At 34.5% G+C, this 20958-nt stretch overlaps 1 protein-coding gene across 1 annotated transcript in view; it reads left to right on the top strand.

Moving 5' to 3' along the window:
• LOC111046993 (solute carrier family 12 member 4) overlaps window positions 1–20958 on the top strand; it is a 494114-nt gene that overhangs the window by 428490 nt on the left and 44666 nt on the right. The window contains exons 4-6 of the mRNA XM_039420090.1: window positions 14158–14415; window positions 18514–18699; window positions 20612–20847. Coding sequence (XP_039276024.1) covers window positions 14158–14415; window positions 18514–18699; window positions 20612–20847 — 680 coding nt within the window. The remainder of the gene's footprint in view (window positions 1–14157; window positions 14416–18513; window positions 18700–20611; window positions 20848–20958) is intronic.

Below are 20958 nucleotides of genomic sequence, written 5' to 3'. Positions count from 1 at the left end.
GACATAATATGTCTTAGACTAATTTTTAATGTTTCTTCAATCGGCAGGAAAACTTTGGTTTTTCAAAGTTATCTTACTCCCTTATTTTGGGGTATTTTCAGAAATCAAGATAAATAACCTACCAAATTTCCTACACGAATACAGTGTAAGTTGTATTATAATAGCTAGAGTACTTACGTACTGTATAGTACAGTACCTGTTCGTTTTTACCGTATAATTATATGATAATAGAAAGCTTTATTAAAAACAGCCATAACTTCCTTGTTTTCGGATATTTTCGAAAACGGGACTTACGCTTTAAAGAATTTGGGGTCGCTGAATCCAAATCCGAAATCAGTAATCTTCTATCTATATTTTTAAGGAAGTTAGACTTTGAGAAAAAAGTGATGAGTCATACTTTGTGGAAACGTCGGCACAGTTGTTAGATCTTGCCTCTGCTTGCCTCGAGGGGAAAAGACGTGACAAAACGAGGTTCCTGGATAGGAGTCACCATGTGAAAGACAGGATTTGACTCAATGTACTTCGACAAAAAAACGAGAACACTGTTCAGTGTTCAAGTTGCACGTCTCCTATCGTGTGAAAGAGGCCTTAAATGATTCACTATGAAGAGATAGCAGACCTTGTGTGTCTCCAGCGTTATTGCCCTGTCACCAGCTGGCTCAAATCTTTGAATAGTAGACTTAAGATGCGCGGGAACACTAGCGCCAGGTGATCAGGTGATAACGGCAAGGAAAGTTGTGTGAGTGCGCCACACCAGATTTTTCCGGTATGCAATCCACAAGTTGACATGTTTTGATGCGAACAAACGAACACACGAACAAACACAACCCTACTCTCTCTTATTATACAGATGGTCAACAATGAAGCTGATCAAAAGCAACCTATAGCTTGATTCTATTTCAACCACCAGTCATTATAAAGTTGATACCTATATTTATAATTTTTAATTTTTCTCATCAATTTAAAATGTATAAGTGTCAAAAATATAAAAATTTCAATTCATTCATTCATTCAATGCAAACAATGAGGGTAGGAATAACAGAAATTCACCCAAATCTACTTCAAACCCTAATTTTAATTTGACAGTTCATATATCATCCTAGATACAATGATTCAATTACAAGCCACTACACAATACAATAGCTACAATTCATTTCACATGATTTGAAGAGCTCTGTCCCAAACTCAACGTGGAACCTCCACAGGGGTGCCCAGCCCCCCAAGGGCAATGGCGCATGCCCCCCCCCCAATCCAAGTGTAATGCCCCCCCCCCCCCCAAAGTACCCCAATACTCAACCCATTAGTTTTTAATATTAGTCAGTGTATGACAATAAAATTCACATCTTACATTCTAATCTTCCAAAGGACACTATTTACCTTTGGTCTTGTGAGGAATTCTTTCTGTTTTCATAATATTGTAAAAATATATACCATCGTTTCTTATCTCGTTTAAAATAGAAATAAAGTATCTTTTTGATATTATTTTCGAGACTAGCAGTGCACCCGTTCTTGTTCGGGAGGACTAGAAAGTACTACATCACATCAGGAAAAGCTACATGGCAAATATTTTAATAGGATATTAAAAGGTAAGTAAGGGAGGCTTTGCTTTTTAAATGTTGAGGTTACTTATAAAAAGTTGAATAATAATATCATTGATAATTCTTTATTACAAAAGAATATTGCATAGCAATTTTGGTACCTAAACATTCATATTCACAAATTTGGAACGGTTTTATTCATACAATATTATAATGTCGGCAAGTTTAGGTATTCTAAATCCTATACTATTAAACGAGCAATTTCTGTTTAGATGTTTATATGTTTGTATTCCACCGGATCTCGAAAACGGCTCTAACGATTCTCACGAAATTCAGAACATAGTAGTTTTATAATATAAAAATTGGATTGCACTAGGTCTCATCCCTGGGGAAACTCGCTGAAGGACATTAAAAGAATTTATCCATCCTTGGAAAAACAGCTGATAATTTCGTCGTCTGTTGATGATGGGAGTGAGTGAGCGAGTGCATGAGTGTGGGACTGAGACAAAATTATGACTCAGCTGTTGAACTTTTGTACCTAATTCAATCAGGTACTTAGTGGCAGTTGTACAAAAGCCGGTTAAATTTTAATCCTGATTAATTCCAGTAGAACCAATCAGATAAGCTATCTCCTTGAGATGGTCTTCTGTGATTTGGTTCACGTGAAATTAATCAGGATTAAAATTTAACATGCTTTTGTGAGAGAAATTTTTGCATTCCTCTGCGAATTAATCTCAATCCACTGTGATTAGATAAAACCTTTCTGTATGAACTATGAATATTTTTTATAATTTCTTCTTTCGTAATAATTTTTATATGCTTTTGTAGGTATTCCAGAGCGGAGCTCGGTGTCCCGATATTTATCATAAATTGGAACAGGTTGTCACTGATGTTGTGTTGTTGGTAGTATTCACTTTTTAACATTACAGGAGTAAATAACACAAGTAGAACAAAATGTATCTTTAAATGTTTTGGTTTTTGGAGTAAAGATATCATCTGAGCAATTATATTTTGTAAATTCTATCTATTATACCAAATATCGGGGCACCGAGCTTTGCTCGTTATTTATTCATTGATAAACAGAACTCAATTCTTTAAAATGATTGGGGAAGTACTAGCAGGCACAGCCCAAAACTCTTTCTTCCCCGAATTTTGATTTATACACTATAAAATTTATAGTTGGAATATTTAATATTCCAAAAAGTAGGTTATGTTTCATACACTTGAATTCAAGTAAAACTTTCAGTCCAAATATTTGAAAACATAAAACTTCTAATTTAGATTGTTTATATACCAAATTGAATAACAAATTAACACTCACTAATCACTCAGAACTGTAAAATAATGATCAACTTTGAATATTATGATATATACCATCTCATGTCAACAAATCATTTCACTGTATTTTGATCGAGCCAATTAAAATTTCTAGATTTCTCGCGATATACGGTAAGCTAATTGATTACACAGCTAGCTGATCTCCCACACAGGCACACGCATCTTCTGTTATCGACAGACGACGAAATCATCATCAGTTTTTCCAAGGATGAATTATCCTTTTCATGTCCTTCAGGGAGTTTTCTCAGGGATGAGACCTAGTGAAATCGAATTTTGATATCATAAACCTACTATATTCCAAATTTCGTGAAAATCGTTAGAGCCGTTTCCGAGATCCGTTGAACATAAATAACCATATAATCAGATAGCCAGATAACCAGATATAAAAATAGAAAAATATAAACAGATATACAGAAATTGCTCGCTTAATATAATAGGATAACAACTTATAGTCCATTTGACTGGTCGTTTTTCAGGAAACAGCCCCGAAAGAATTTTTTATCGTTCTATATGTATTTTGGGGCGCTGAATTCTAATCTGAAATTTGCTGACACGTCAAAGGGCAACATCACCCCCAAAATTTTGGACATTTTCTAAGTTTTCCATTTAATCTTGAGATCCTTTAACTGTTCGAGAGAAAGCATTCCCTGAAATATTAAAGATAATAAAATTTCCAATAAATAGAGTGGTTGTGCAGAAAATTTCAGATTAGAATTCAGCGTCCAAAATACATATAGAACCGTCGCGAAAAAATCTTTCGGGCTGTTTCCTGAAAAACAACCATTTGACTGGACTATTATACAAAACAGAAAAAAGTAATGAAGCATTACAATAATTACTTGATTACTGTGTGGTAAATTTGAAAGATTAAAATTGGCTTCATTTGATATTTTTCAAAATTTTTGACAAGAGAAGTTTTTTCTTCTGTAAAATTCACTAGAGTTTGCGATGTTGTTTATAATTGCATTCCCATATCAGAGACATTAATATCATCATGAAACGCCTTCGAAATTAAAATAATTATTAGATTAAAATGTACATTACAATTTAACTTATCATTGTGCTTTTAAGAAAATTAGGTTGCAAGGAAACTCAATTGTATTTTTTATGCTTTATATTAAGTTACACTTAGCAAAATATAACATTGTAAAGGTGGGGAAAAACATTAAAATTAACTACATTAGGATATATCTATTTAATACCATGATTTTTCAGCCATGATTCAAAATGTTGACATAAAATATAAAAAAAATCATGCCCCCCCCAAAAATGTTGATGGCGCAAATTGCGCCATGCCCCCCCCCCCTTGTGGGCACCCCTGAACCTCCAGGCTACCTCTATCCAGGAATTTCCATTATCCGGATTTTCGTATGAATGCAAATAATGCACTGCGAATGCGTCCCAACATTTTCCCTACATTTCTGCTTATGTAGTGAATGCGGTAGCTGGGATTGAAAATCGTTCCGTTCAAGAAGTGGAGAGTGGTCGAGAGGTGATCGTAGGTCACTGGCAACCACACATCTGCAGGCGTAGAATATATAGGCCACCAATGACGTAGGCACCTGCACAATTGGAACGAAACTTTCAGCTTGGAGGCGAGCAGTTGGATAAGAGTGACGGAAGTGCAAGAAGGAAGCAATGAAAGGGGGAAAGGACTTTGCCTGGAAGTTGCTACATGGGTGTTTGCCACCATGAAGGGGAGCTGCTGATTGCCCCGCCCACCGCAACGCCATAAAACTGGAATTAGATTGTCCCTTTTCTCCAGCTGTCTTATTTATATCTAGGTGACGCGTTTCACGTCCTATCTTTGAACAGCAAAGCCTTCTGTGCCCCTGCCGCTGTCGATACGGCCCTGCCATAAAAATGCCTTACCTTCTGAGCCACACAGCAATACGATCTTTGTTGTTTCGTTGCTGACTCGTCATTCGCTTGGATCATTAAGTAATTGCCTTCAGGTTGAGCAACAAACTTTTCATGAGGCAGTTGAAGGTTTTAAGACGGAGAGCCATTTGTTGTTGATTGCCAGCTTCTGATCATTACTGAAGATTTTCGTTCTATGAATAATAAAAAAGAAGCTAAGAAAAGAACCAACAAATTATAACAAGCATGCCGTACTTCTGACATTAATCTTTAATATTCTATAAATGCGTCATTCATACTAGCTATTTTCAATAAATATAATCATATATTTATTAATACATTGACATGCATTGACATTTATGTAAGTGATACTCTTCCACTGATAATCCGAACTTATCATATAGCTACCTAATTACAAAAATATGGTTTGAAACAAATTAATAAGGATGATACCTACAACTGTACAAGTGCAATCCCAGAATGGTCTCCTTGGCAGCGCTGATAAATACCCCTGCATTAGCTACGATTATCATAGGTCTTTTCGGAATAGGATTTCTAATACAAAGTTTTCTGACAACAAAATCACAAGATGAAGCAATATTATTGCTCGAAGCAGTTTGTTTTCAAGTCGATAGTTAAACTAACATATCGAGAGTTGACAAGATTGTAGGACCTCGATAATGATTGGAGCTACGGCTATTGATGTTGAACATCGATTCGGAGAACAGAGATAAGTGGTAAACGGACTTTAATATTTTTCCGCGAAGTGGGACAGACACCCCCGGTTGACGATAGTAGATTCAAGTTTCTGTTTTTTTAGTCTTAAGTTCCCTTGAATTTAAGTAAATCCTACTTAAGCCTTTGGGAGGAATGAGAAATCCGAGAGGTTGCATGCCAATTGACCAAAAAGCTATATTTCCCAAACAGCCGGAAACTACTTTTTGGACAGAATTAATGAAATATTGAAACTGGAACTACTTTCACATTCAGCCGAATCCCAAATGACTTGAAACTTTTAAGAATTTTCCCAATCGACAGAAAACGTTTGTCACATTGAGCCGAAAGTGTTGAGTTTCCCAACTGACCGAAAGTGATAGGTTTCCCATCTGACAGAGAGTGTGATAGGATTAAGGATAGGATTAACAAACGACTGAAAATTTCTCTAGTTTGTCGCAAATAACCGAAAGCATTCGGTCAAATGGGAAAATGAATTTTTCGGCTGGATAAGAATCCTATCACTTTCGGTTGTTTGGGATTCGGTCGATTGGGACCCCACGATCCGAGGATGTGGAATAGCAAAGCAATAAGTTGTATACTGAGATTTAATGATTAATACAATACCAGAAATTTGAGAAAATTTTAATTAATTTTATTTAAAAAGAAATGGGACAAATTGGGCTATCTCGTCAAACTGGGTCGATTACAAACAAGGTCTTTTTTCGATCCAGCTTGTCGCTTGACGCACATGACAAGCTCATTTTACACACGGAAATCCACCACCCCCGGCCGAAAAACTCTATTGACCAGACGTTGACAACATTTTCAACTCGTCGAAAGTGGTATCTTTCTACAGAGCTGTAGATGATTATTTTTTCAATGAGTTCAGAATAATATTTTTGGTTGAATACTATGAAGGACAATATTATTAGGAATCATTGAATATTCTGATCACACAAAAATGTAATGTATAAATTGTTTTTTATTTTTGGAAGACACAACATAATTATTATGTTTATAACTTATATTTACTGTACTAGTTGAATCTTTTGTTGGGTTCTATTCATTGATTCTATTCCAGGTCTTTAGTTGAATAGCATTAGCTTTAAAGCCATTAAACTATTCTAACTGAATGTCAATATTTTTGGTTTGTGATGCAGTACTTCCGCCGGTACAAACTGCTTCTTATTGATATATTCAACTGAATTTCATTTCAATATAGTATTAACATTTGTATAAGTAATAAATAGTATCCCATTTTACTCCCATCATATCCAACTATCAATTTCGAGTAACTGGTCAAGCTTTCAACGGTTTGGTCAATAGAATTTTTCAGTTGAATGGAGCCAGGATGATGATCATCAATAATTAGAACTAACCTATAGAACTAAAAATTAGAACCAAATATGAATAAGGCATATTGACCACCTTCTCTGATCTGAGCACATAGCCTATAAATACCTTAGTTTTCTTTCCAATACAGTTAGATACTAGAAGATGATTTGACAAAAAAATATATTAACATTATGTTTAATTTAATTCCCTGAATATGATGGAATTTCCAATATAAGAATATCACTGAAACTAATTATAACTCTCATAATAAAAACTTTTAAATTGCCTATTTACTTTTCAGCCGTTTTAATGTTACTAGAAACTTAAGGTGCATTTTCGTGTGTGCCTAAAATTCCGCAGTAGACGATGACAAGCATTATTGACATCCATATTGTCCAAATTTTTAAGTGTGCTAAAACAGCTGAACAAATAACTTTTCATCATTTGTCTTTATTATTGAAGAATTAAACATTTCTTATATCAACATATTGACATTTAAAAGTATAAAAAGTATAAGCTCAACCTGCCCCATTAAAACATAATTGAACATAATCTTTTAGGTTATATAAACAATATTGAAATCCACCCAATCTAAGATTCTCTCTCTCCCTGTCATGGTCGACGACGGAATTTGTGCACAAACGAAAATCAAGCTTAAGCTACACCTTAAAAGGTGCACTTTCATTTGTGTTTAAAGTTCCGCAGTCACTGATAACAAGCATTGTTGACATTCATATTGTCCAAATTTCCAGTGTGCTAAGACAGCTGATCAATTAACTTTTCATTATTTGTCTTTATTATTAAAGAATTAAACATTTCTAATAATATCAACATATTGCCATTTAAAAGCATAAAAAGTATAAGCTCAACCTGACACATTAAAACATAATTGAACATAATCTTTTAGGTTATGTAGACAAATATTGAAATCTACCCAATCTGAGATTCTCTCCCTGTCGTGGTCCAAGGTGTATAGTAGGTTGCCTTGATCCCATAAGACGCGTGGAGAACGCAGCCGGCTATGGTGTGACGTCATGCTGCGACCTCTCGGCCCGGCTTAACATAATTGTATTCAAACATAAAAATCTGGTGTGACGCACTCACACAACTTTCCTTGTCATTATGAAAATTGATCACCTGACGCTAGTGTTCCCGCGCATCTCAAGTCTACTATTCAAAGATTTGAGCCAGCTGGTGACAGGGCAATAACGCTGGAGACATAGTACGAGGTCTGCTATCTCTTCATAGTGAATCATTTTCAGTAGAATCAACAATAATTTGCAATTGAATAATCACATTTTCTCGAATTTATAGCTTATTCTCAATTTTAGGTGAAAATGTTACTGAACATTAATTGTAGAGATTTTCATGCTCAATCTACTCCACTTGATTTTTTTCGTTTCAATAACTGAAGCCTGATAATTGGGAATGTATCTGCATTGATGGGGCGAACCTCCTGAAATTTTTACAGATATGGGACTTGTGGCAGTTGATAGAGCTTATCGATGACTATTTTAGGTATGAATTTGATCAAAATCGTTGGAGCCGTTTCCGAGAAAATCACGAAAACCCCTGTTTTTGACAACATTTTCGCCATTTTAGCCGCCATCTTGAATTGCATTTGATCGAAATTGTTCGTGTCGGATCCTTATAGTGAAAGGACCTTAAGTTCCAAATTTCAAGTCATTCCGTTAATTGAAAGATGAGATATCGTGTACACAGACGCACATACACTCATACACACACACACACACACACACACACACACACACAACACACACACACACACACACACACACACACACACACACACACACACACACACACACAACACACACACACACACACACACACCACACACACACACACACACACACACACACACACACACACACAACACACACACACACACACACACATACAGACCAATACCCAGAAACCAGTTTTTTGGACTCAGGGGACCTTGAAACGTATAGAAATTTACAAATTGGGATACCTTAATTTTTTTCGGAAAGCAATACTTTCCTTACCTATGGTAATAGGACAAGGAAAGTAAAAAAGTAAAAATTTCTCATCCATCGCATAACAATATTGGTGTATTGAACATTTACAAAAAAATGTACGATTATAATAATATTATCATAATTTATCATGTGTATGATAATATATTACATCTCAAACTGAATAACTTGCAACATCATTATTGTAAGTTTCATGACTGAATAGGTTTTGATATTAGTAAGAGATTATGATAATTCTTAAATATTATCAAAATTAATTTGGAAGAAAGCTAAATTATAATAATATTAGAAGAAGAAAAATTCAACGTTTCTATTCCAACACAAAAACAGGAAAATTTGATAAACTGAATGTGAGGGAGAAAACAATGAGTGAAGCAATTTAAAACTACGATGTTTAAACATTCACAATGATTCTATTGAAGAATTTTATTACATTTATAAATTTTATGATATTATTTGATTTTCGCATATTCGATTTGCTGACGATCGTGATTTAGCGTGGTTTGTATGATGAACAGTTGAACATTAACATGTAGTTTAGTATATTCACTATATTCAATCGGTAAAACCGATTTATATTATTGTGAGAGGCTGGTAACTTATTTGTTTTGGACTTATCTTAAACAATAATACGACAAAATGAAGTGAACAGATTTAATTTTATGCTGGTTGTCCAATTATATTTTAAAATGATAGTTTCTTATTTGACAATCGTTTGTGAAAGCTGATAGTATCGCCCTCGGAACGCTAGTTGCAAACATTTGTATTTATGACTATTTGTTAAAAACTTATTGACAAATTCCTAGAACCAATTTAGCGAATTCATGGAACTGTTCACTATGGTTATTTTTAGTACGTTGAACTGTCTGGTTACTAATAATTATTTCAGTTGTCTACTAGAAAGCATAGTGCCAATACATTGCTTTTGTATTGTGTTTTTGTTTCTGCTCAGAGCAGTATTATTATTATTATTGACAGTTATCAGTATATTTTATTGATTATTTTCAAGGGACACAAATTTACAAAGGAAATATCATATTATTCACGGTAGAACGTTATTTTTTGTATCAATGTGTCCATGGGATACTTATGAATGCAAAGAACACTTGTGTAAAGCAAGATTAGATCTTAATTATAATTTAAATACTTCAACTAATTATAACTTTGAATAACATAACATTAATTAATTATTCATGAAAGGTTTCAACTACCTCACAGTACGGTAGTGTATTGCGCTTTATTTATTGATAAAATAACAGCATTAAAGTAATTGAAAGTCGTGATTATTGATCCATTGATTTAGACCATTGATCGGTAAATAACTGTTGAAGGATATACCTTGTTTACCTGGACACTTGTCTACCTTACTTCTTCTAAATTATCTCCCAATTCTTCTTCTCAAATCATGGAAACATTTTCTCCAACATTAGTTTCACCTTCAAGATGTCCCGATATCTCACTCGTATTTTTTTCCTTGGATGGTAATTCCACATATTGTATCTACCAATATTCAAACGACAAACAGTTGATTTGTATATCTCCTCACAAGCCATTTCACTTTCCAATAATTTTTTTGTCCTAGGTGGCTCTTCTACGACCCAAAATTGCTCCACCAACTCTTCTAAATTAGCATTGGAATACATGCACAGATTATTTGAGATAGTAGAACTGAAGAACTCTCCTCTGATACCTTACCCATCAGGCAGTAGCCCAATACAGTTTCTAGGGCAGATGGTGTACCTGCTGGACCAATCACCTTTCTTCCAGTCAGAATGAAGGGGAAGTATTCAGTACCCAATAAATTATCAACCTCCTCTGAAAGGGAAAATTCAGAATCTGCTAGATCCAGTCCTTCAATATGTGCCCAGTACACATTTTTTATCTGATTTGAAGCTGCTATTTTGTTGACTACCAACGCGGTAATTTTTAATGAAGGGGAGTTCGGTGTTTCAAATTCACAGTTAGTAATTTCATCTGTCACTTCCAGTTTAGTATCAGATAATCAATGGATTGGCAAACTATGTGTTTTCTGCACCACTAAACCCAGTTTTTTCATGCATCGCCTTGTAATAAATGACTCGGTGCTTGCACTATCTAAGTCTCAATGTCTGGTAACTGCTATACTGGGCATGTGTGAAGGTTTAGAAAGGTGTAAAAAATATATCACATAATATATTAACGATCATCAGGGCTATTGGTCTCAACAAACGATAAGACGATAACGAAATCGAAAAGAAAAATCTTCAAGAGAAAAAGGCGTCTTCTTGCCACTTGCTTTAAAAAGGCGCAGGCGCAGCGGCAGAGTGATTTGCCTGAGACACAGACTCATCTCGTCACCTGTTCCTTGTTGCCAGCTTATATTAATATAAGAAAAACTTTTTTTCTTTATCACAATGATATCAAAGTTATCTACATTTTATAAATCGTTATACTCTTTTGAAATATTATCCATAGAAAGATAATATATTTCATTGATAAAATTGAACACACGCTTTCGATACTGCTGTTTCGATACTCAAACTTGGGTACCGATATTAATAAAGTATCGAATCTTCCGATACCGATACCGATACCACCGGTATCTGAAGCAAAGTAGTATCTTACATATCAGTAAGTAGTATCGAAAGTATCGGAACGTTCCTAAATGTACAGAATCGAAGCACGTGTTTACGTTTACTTTTTAGTGAGGTTATGTTGAATTGCGGGTGTTATAAAAATATAAACTTTTGCTAATTGTTGATTAAAAGCCTGGTTTATTCAATGAACAATGAAAGCTTATTGGCTAGCAATAATGGAAGGAGAACTGCTGAAGATTTGTTTGACATTTTTGTAAGTGTCTGACACAAATAATTTTTATGAACAAATTGTTTACACTTTTTTAATATAGTATTTTAAATTATCAAAATTACTGTATCTTATACATTCCTGATTTCAGCAAGTTATGGTTGTAACTTTTCCTTCACACTGTATGGAGATGCATGGAATGCATTACGTGAAAGTTAAGGGAGCTTTTCTATCAACATACTGTAAAGATAAATGTAGGCCTATAGGCCTAGGTAGGCTACCCAAGGTGGTTCAAAAATGTACATTCCGAACATTATTAGACCTACGAAGCATATTGAAGAATTTGTCATTCTTCTAACAATAGGCTAGATTGTAAGTTATTGTAAAAAAATAATTCAAGTTAATGGAATCATAGAAAAAGATAGCTTGTGCTACAGTATCTTTTCTTTATGATGGAATAAAACTTGATTTCACTTGACTGCAGGTGTTGGGTTAATTCAGGGATTGAATGTTATTTCTTGTGGCGGGCCGCAAGAAGAATTTTCCGTTAATTTATGATAACTACCTGTATCTTTTATTTTCTGTCCCGACCTTGCAAGAGTCAATAAGAATCAAAACTTTTCCAATCTCAGAGCAGCAATGATATTATTATATATACATGAGGGTAGGCTAGATGTAGAGAGCTTCCATTATGCTGCATTTCCAGCTTTGCAGAAATTGCAGACTATCTGCATTTTAGCTACTTGTTTAGAAAGTTATCAATTATTTATTGGGGTTTAAAGGCACATCGTTAATGCTTTCTCCATGCTTTGCAGGTTGATAATCTAGGTACTCTCATGCTTATACGAGTTCGATTCACGTCTGATCTTCATAGTTCTGGAAGTTTATGAATAATTCAGATAGGAAACTTTAATGTCTGCCTTCACAGTATAGGCCTACCACTTACAGTAAATATAGTACTAGATAGCCCAATGCAGCATAAAATATTCCTTCATTCTATATTGTCGAGAACTGATTCTCGTGTGGAAAGATTTGTTTTAATTTGCATTGGGAAACTTTCAGTCATAACATTCTAAATAAATTGAGTAGATTTAGAATATTAAAATCATATACACTCTATTGAACATATCGAAGGTGAGCCTGTTTTATAGTTTACTGAGAAATAGTTTCATCCATAAAAACAAACTTGCACGGTATTTACACTATCAAACTGAGAACTAAAGCATTAAAACTATCTGTAGACTAGTTATAGTGTAATTCAGAATACTTGAACTACTGTCATAATTCGTGGTTCAGGACTTGAAATTGTAATTGTTTGTATAATGTGGCCTGGAGACAGTAGCTTATCCAGGATTCTCTCAAAAGAGGGTGGTCGAGTGGTCAATTACAGAGGTTTTCACATTTCACATCCTCCCCCTCATAAATTTAACAAATACGGTAATGATTGACATGAAATGCTCCAATAATTAATAGAATGATAGGAGACTTATATTTTCCATGAACATACGTATTCAAAATCTATAATATACCATTCTATTCGTAACTATAGGCTACCCAAGAGAATGTATCGAGAAATATATTTGATCCAATACACAAATACTCAAAACATAACAACTCACGATTATTTCCCAATTTAACTCAAGATTATCACGATACCTTCAATGGGTCACGGGATCCCGGGTCCGTATTCAAAAGAGAATCGGTGCCCACACCGAAAGATATCAGCTAATCTTTTCAGGGTGGAGAAATGAGAAATAATCGAATAAAATGTAGTGTGGAAAGTGAGATATGAAAATGGAGTGCAATATATACTAATTGGAAAGGGAATGTGAAAAGTGAAATATGGGAAGTAAGCAAGCTTACTTGTTAGTGAAAGACGAAATCATTCTTTTTACAGACACCAGTTGCAATTAATTCGTCTGTGCTCATATTCGGAAAACAAATTGTCAAATAGGCATTAGACATTTGTCATTAGGCATAGACTATTCATCTATTTTATGTAGACCACATAACAATTATTGTATTGACATCGGGCTGTGTAGGCCTATCTCAATATCCATTTCATGAAAAACGCATTTTATCTAGTGCATGGTGGGAGGGGGTCCGGACCCGGGGGACTGTTTCTGAATTTTCTGTACATATTCTAAATTATTCAGATATATTCCTCTATTTAATAAATTAGTACGGTGACACCCTCTTTCAGTTACGTCTTTCTGAAAAAAAAACACAATTAAACAGTGACAGTGAAATGATAATAATCAACTATTGAGTAATCTCTAAATGTTTAGTAGTACGGTATATTAGTATTTTGTATACTCATTATAATTATCAACTAAGCTTATTGGTATTAGAAATATTGTTCCTCATTTTCCAGTTGACCCTCGAATATGTTTGCTTCAATATTGGCTGTTACCTGTATTGCCGCATCCACATGTTGGCCAATCAAGGCCAATGACGACCAGTGCCAGTTTGTGGATGGGTGGTTTTCCAGCGCTGGGCACAGGTGAAGGAAGATCCCTTTTACTTTTGGACTAGGCATAAGATGTGAGCTTTGTGTGTTGCAGGAAGAGCTGGAGGACCGTCCGCGTATTTCGACGCTGCTCGGCTCGCTGGCAAACTACGAGAACACAATCCCCTCGACGCCGGCCGACCCTGACGCCAAGCCGAGTGCCGGAGGCGCCCGCATGGGCACCCTCGTCGGCGTCTACCTGCCCTGCATCCAGAACATATTCGGCGTCATCCTCTTCATTCGACTCACCTGGGTGGTCGGCACTGCTGGCGCTGTCCAGGGCTTCCTCATCGTTCTCACCTGCTGTTGTGTCGTGAGTACTTCTATTCATTCGACTCCTCATTTATTTTGCACTGGTAGGCCGTTATAGTGTGTTGAAAACATTGATACATTCCAATTTAGCGTATGATCTATGTATCTATGGTTGCACATCAAGAAGACACCTTGACAAATATTGATTCAACAAAAAAGCACTAAGAATTATCATGAAAATGAAAAGGAGTGACTCTGTCAAACAATCTTTTTCACAACTAGTTATATTAATAATTTATGGGCTATAGATTTATGATGTAATCAAATCAAATAGTTTATTGTACAAAAAATACAAGTTACAAATAATTTTTTGAATAACAGAATTGTGCTACACTTCGGCAAAAGAAAACTTGTACGCCTATGTAGAGTTTTAACATAACTTGATATTACTAACTTGTACACACATTATAACTTACACTTATCAACTTTATATACACACATAAGATCTACGGAAAGAAAATTAAAAGGAAATAATATTACTAAACCTATAATTTAGAAATATAGTACCTATTAATCAAAACTGAATTTAACTAATTCATTAATTGAACTAAAAAAATGCTCCTTCATCCAACTGGACTCCATTGTAGATTTTATTTCTTAAATACTACATACTTCTTCGGGAAGAGTACTGTCGACTCTTTCAATTATAATAAGGTTTTAGGTGACCTGTCTGGTTAGCACAGAACCTCTTTGAAAATTTTCAAAATTCTTCAGTTAAAGCACATGTTTCTTTAGAATAAACAATTGTCTAAGGCTTAATTCACACTTACACGACTCAGGTCGAGAAGAGACTCGTGTTTTAAAATGGTGACGTCGCGGAGACTAGAATCGACTGGTATGAGTGTCACCATTTGGAAACACATGCTCTCGACTAAAGTCGAGTCTCTTCTCGACCTGAGTCGTGTAAGTGTGAGTTGAGCTTTATAGTTAACAAATTTGAATTTTCAAACAACGAGGCACTTGGAAAGTCTTTAGGATATTTCATTATGGTTTTAATCAATATTTGTAAAACAAATAATGGTTTTAAAGTTGAATCAAATGTCCCTCCCCAGATACAATTACCATATTGAATTAAAGATTGAAATAAAGCAAAGTAAGTTTTTAGTAACTTTAGACTTAGAAAATTATGAAGCATATACATTTTTAGGTTAACCACTCTTAATTTTTTACAAAGATGACTAAGGTGAGCTGACCAGCGCAAATTCTTATCAACTGAAATACCAAGGTATTTGAAGTTATTGACACAATCAATAACCTCATCGCAAGAGTCACATGGATGGCTATTACAAGCATTGTTCAAGCAGAGCCTGTAAAATTTAGTTCTGATTTTGTTGTGGGACTGGAAGTCATGCATTTTGTTTAATACTAAGATCTAATTTTAAGTAGTTATGTTCCAGCCACTGAGAAACCTTATTGCAACATCCTTTTTGTTGATAACCTCCCCTCAAGTTTTTTTCTGAAAGATGAGTGCTGTGTCGTTAACAAAACGAACGGCCTTAGAACCTACAGAGTCAAGTATAACAGGAAGGTTATTAACAAAGATTGAAAATAAGATTGGTTACAATAATAGTCCCTTGAGGTAGTTCCTCAAGGGACATCCCTGATGTGACCACAGACAACAACTTGGCTTCTTCCACTGAAATAACTTTCAAAAAATCTAACTCTTTCCCCTTAATACCAATATTATAATGTTTTTGAATTATTTTATCATGATGGTACCGTGTCAAAAGCCTTGATCAAGTCCAAGAACATTATTATTTTTGAAAACGTTATATATTGACTCAGTTAAGGATTCCAAAGCATCCTCTGTGCTTTTGCCCTGTTGGAAACCAAACTGTCTCTCATCAGGGATTTTCTTCATATCTAAATAATCAACTAGTCTTTTCTTCACCAATTTAAAAAAAAAATAGAAATGGAGCTCAGCTAACTATTCGGTCTTCAATTTTAATGTATATCTTTGCTCCTACCCTTGTTTAAAGGAATTACTTTGCATGTTTAAAATGCAAAGGAAAGTAACCAAACAAAAAGCAGCAATTACACATTTCTGAAAGAGGTTTCGAAATTGTATCTTTTAATAGTTTCAGTACGTTGTTAGTTATATTATCCCAACCAGGTTCTTTATTATCAGTTAAATTTCCTACTATTTCCTCCTTCGGCTACAGTGTTAAAATTGAAGTTGTCCTCAATATCTATAACTTAGTTTGTTCGAAACATTAGATTTGAATTTCTCCACCTGTACCAATTTCCTCCGCTTGATTTTTACCAACATCTACAAAATAATCATTCAACGTATTTAGATCCATATTGACATGAGGTTGCAAACTCTTATTGACCCCATTAATTGCTTGGTTAATCACAGATCATATCTTTTTAGAATCTCCTTGAGCTTTAGTTATTTCTGACCTGTAATATGAATCTTTTGCTTTTTTCATTAATTATACTATTATATTTCTATAAGAAGAATTTTCTTCTTAGTTCCAAATCAAAGGGTTCATATTTCATTTTTTATATAATCTATCTCTTATATTAATGGATTCAAGAATATCATTGGACATCCAAGGCTTCAAATGTTTTTTGGTCAAATTAATCTTTTCAAAAACGGTGACTATTGATAAATATTTTTATATTATTCGCAAATTCATTTACTAAAGTTTTAATACTTTTATTCAAGTTTATCTCCCAATACAATGAAGTGCCTGCTTCTAACAATTTTTCTGTGTTAATATTTCTCACTTCAATCAACTTACAACGCTGACTAGATTGTGAACAAACATCACGTTTAATAGAAGCGTGAAGTGCGGTTGCATAATGGTCAGTAATTGACATTTCTGAAACAACAGTTTTAAATAAATCGTTGTTTGGATTTAGAAAAAAATACGGTCCAAGCAAGTATTTGAATCAGGACGAGTTATTCCATTGACAAAGGACTCATAACTATGCGAACTCATAACCGACAAATAGTCATTCGCTTTTTTGAGTTACTCAATAAATCAATATTTTCATCACCAATTACAAATGAATAATCAAAATTAGAACTTAAGGTACTCATATAATCATCAAGGTGTTCTAAAAATAACGGCATACTTGTGCTAGGAGATCTGTAAAACAGATTTTATTAAATACTTATTGTTTTATATTTTGTTAATTATTTATGTACTTCAGTAAATCTACTGATTTTGAACAGATAAGTAATAAATGACATGCATATAAAGCATAAAGAAACAAGAATTTTCCATGATGAAAGCATAGAGAAACAAGGTTTTTCCATGTTGAAAGCTCTTCTATCCATGTTATGCATAGTTCTTCTATGGTTGAAAGCAATGTACCTAGAATACAAAGTATTCTAGGTACATTGGTTGAAAGTATGGAATAAAATTGTGCTATCCCGAAATATAAACTACTGTACCAGAGTAGAAACAGACATTACAAAGTATTTGTAATCTCACTAGAAGAATATCCATCTGTGTACATGAGGATTTCAATTCACAAGTATTCGATTAAAAAGCTTGAAATGTGTGTCAATGTGGTTCTTAATATCTACTTATTCATTGAATTCGCGAGAAATTGGTACAGATTGTTATGCCATCATTATAACAGCTGGAGAACCCTCAATTTACTGGAGATTGATAATGGTTTTAAAACCAAGGCTCTCAGTTTACTAGTGACTTTTGATGGTGTAACAATCAGAACAAGTTTCCTAGTATCTTTGGTTGATAGTGTTTACTCTCTAAGATTGATGATGATTGTTTCTTTTTTCACTTGGAAAGTTGATTCAGTTGAGACAGTTTTAAGTCTGACATTGATCAATTAGTTATGAAAATGTCGAGTAGCCTTCCATTTTCAATTCAACCTATCAATAAATCATTTCATAATTATCAATAGCATTATGTCTCAGTTTTTTGGTTACGGTATCAATTATTATTCAACAAACGCAACTTTGAGTTGACTGAGCCTGCGGTTTGTACTTGTAATAGACATTACCAGCCGCCCATTTTATTATTATAACTATCCCATCATCTATCATCAAATCTCTTGCTTTATTCGCATCAGAATGGTGGATACTTGTCATACACATCGCCATTATATATATTTTTTGCAGACAATGTTAACTGCGATCTCGATGAGTGCGATAGCAACGAATGGAGTGGTGCCGGCGGGAGGCTCGTATTTCATGATATCGAGATCGCTGGGCCCTGAGTGTGGTGGCGCTGTCGGAATGCTATTCTATACGGGCACCACGCTCGCAGCTGCTATGTACATCATCGGTGCTGTCGAAATTGTTCTTGTAAGTAGCTCTCAATATTCTCTTTTAATGTTCTTATAGAATTTCCATTCATGACCATGACTACATTTTCTCAAATAATCATACGTTATCAAATGAGAAGATAACAACTAATTTATTTGTCGGTTCCGTAAGAATTGGACCAGGCCATCTTTTTATTCGACCAACGGAATTGTTTATTAAACTTTCAATTCTCATGCTTTACTTGAATCTTATTCATTTATATTGGCGCATAGCAGTTAGCATAGCTTAAGTTTACTAGGTATTTATTATGGAGTAAGAATCATGGGAATAAGTTACTTGTTATCTATGGTTGATCAGCTCTTTGCAGCGCTGCTTAAATGCGTGCTGTTGAGTCTTGTGAAACGGTGACATTATTCTTGTGAGTGACTTTGCTTTGATTATTCTTATCAAATATCTCTAGTCATAAACCCATTAGTCAAATAACCTACTATTCTTTATTGCTTATGTAGGCGTACCGTTCGTGATGCTAAGAGGGAACATAATGTCCGTCGTGATGCTAAGAGGGAACATAATGTCCGTCACTACACGTCGTGAGCTCTACGTTATAATGGCAGTGTTTGATTAGCAATGGTATTGCTATACTTGTCTATCATTCAACAAAGCGGATAGCGATATCTCTTTCTCGATTTGCTCTGTTGCCAGATCGTCTTTCAACAATGTCGAATTAATAACAAAATATTATTCATTTATTTATTAATTTATTCATGTATTCAAATGCAAATACAATCCAGGTAAAAACAACATGCATTTTTGCCCAAAACGGCTTTAAACCTTAATTTGGAATACACACAGTCCAAAGATTATGTTGCGTAACTTGAATGATAACTCAATTCGCACACAATTTTGAGCCCAAAAAATGTATCTATCACAATTTTGAACTTATCAGATTGATTAATTCTCAAATACGAATCCAAACAAAAATCTTCCTTCACAACTGCAATAAATATTGAAAATTTCACTCAAATCCTCAAATTCATGTAAACATCAAAACATATGATTGTTACATAAAGTATAAATATATAAAAATAGTGTAATATGTAGATATTTATAATGATATCTTAATTATGAAAATTCATTATTCAATTGTTGAAAAATATAATTTCTTGCTTAATGGAATATAATTGATTATTTTAAACGAGAATGAACAGTTAATATTACATCAATAAACCTGTATCAGCTACCGTCTATAGAAGGCACAGAGGATCGGCAACGTTGTTCTCTAATCTTTTTCCACTGCCATTATAACTTGGACCTCACTATAGATATCTAATCTTGGCCACCGAAGCATTCGTGAACCCTTTTCCAAGCACATGTCTCAAACTACTCTAAGAAAGATTCCACCCTAGAGAAGTTTTAGTTTGCACTATTACTTTCACATTCTCTAAAACAATTATATTCATTTTTCATTGAAGATTGTTATTTTTTCTCTTATTAAGTCAGGCATAAGTCTCGATAAGAACTATTTCAACTAAAACTTTCTCTTATTAAGTCAGGCATAAGTCTCAATAAGAACTATTTCAACTAAAACATTGAAAATTGGATCAAAGAGATTGGATCACTGGAAACTTACATACTGGATATTGTACCTGTGGTACTTCTCTGAAAATTCTGTAATGCTGAATTATTGAGTTGAAAAGGTGTTCTATATCAGAAATTCAATGTCTGCAGTCTGGATCAATGATGTGAGATGAATTCCTATGTATTTCTATTATAAGTTATTCTAATTCGGATATTGTTAATTTTGTTCTATCTACTAGATTAATAGTTTGTTCCATTTAGAGGAGTTGAAAAAAGGAACAACTTTTTCAATAAAAATTCCTTCAGAAACCTTTTACCGAAAGTATTCATCTTGGTTGTTCACTTTTCTAAACTTGAACTGTATCTGTTGCAGACGTACATGTCACCAAGCTTATCGATATTTGGCGATTTTACGAAAGACGCGAACATCATGTACAACAATTTTCGGGTGTACGGCACTGGGCTGCTGATGGTGATGGGAACGATCGTGTTCGTCGGAGTGAAGTTCGTCAACAAGTTCGCGTCGGTCGCCCTCGCCTGCGTCATACTATCCATCGTCGCTGTCTATGTCGGCATCTTCGTCAACTTCAATGGAAACGACAAGCTCAAGTAACCACTTTCTCTTTGCTTATTTATCTAAGTGTAAGAGTGGGCCGGCTGCGCCTCAACTTTGCCCTCCTAGGATTCAAATAACGGCAGTAATCCAACTCATTCATAGAT

This window comes from Nilaparvata lugens, chromosome 2 (assembly GCF_014356525.2).
Source record: "Nilaparvata lugens isolate BPH chromosome 2, ASM1435652v1, whole genome shotgun sequence".
In the NCBI taxonomy this organism is placed as follows: Eukaryota; Metazoa; Arthropoda; class Insecta; order Hemiptera; family Delphacidae; genus Nilaparvata; species Nilaparvata lugens.
This window is presented reverse-complemented; position numbering and strand designations above follow the sequence as displayed.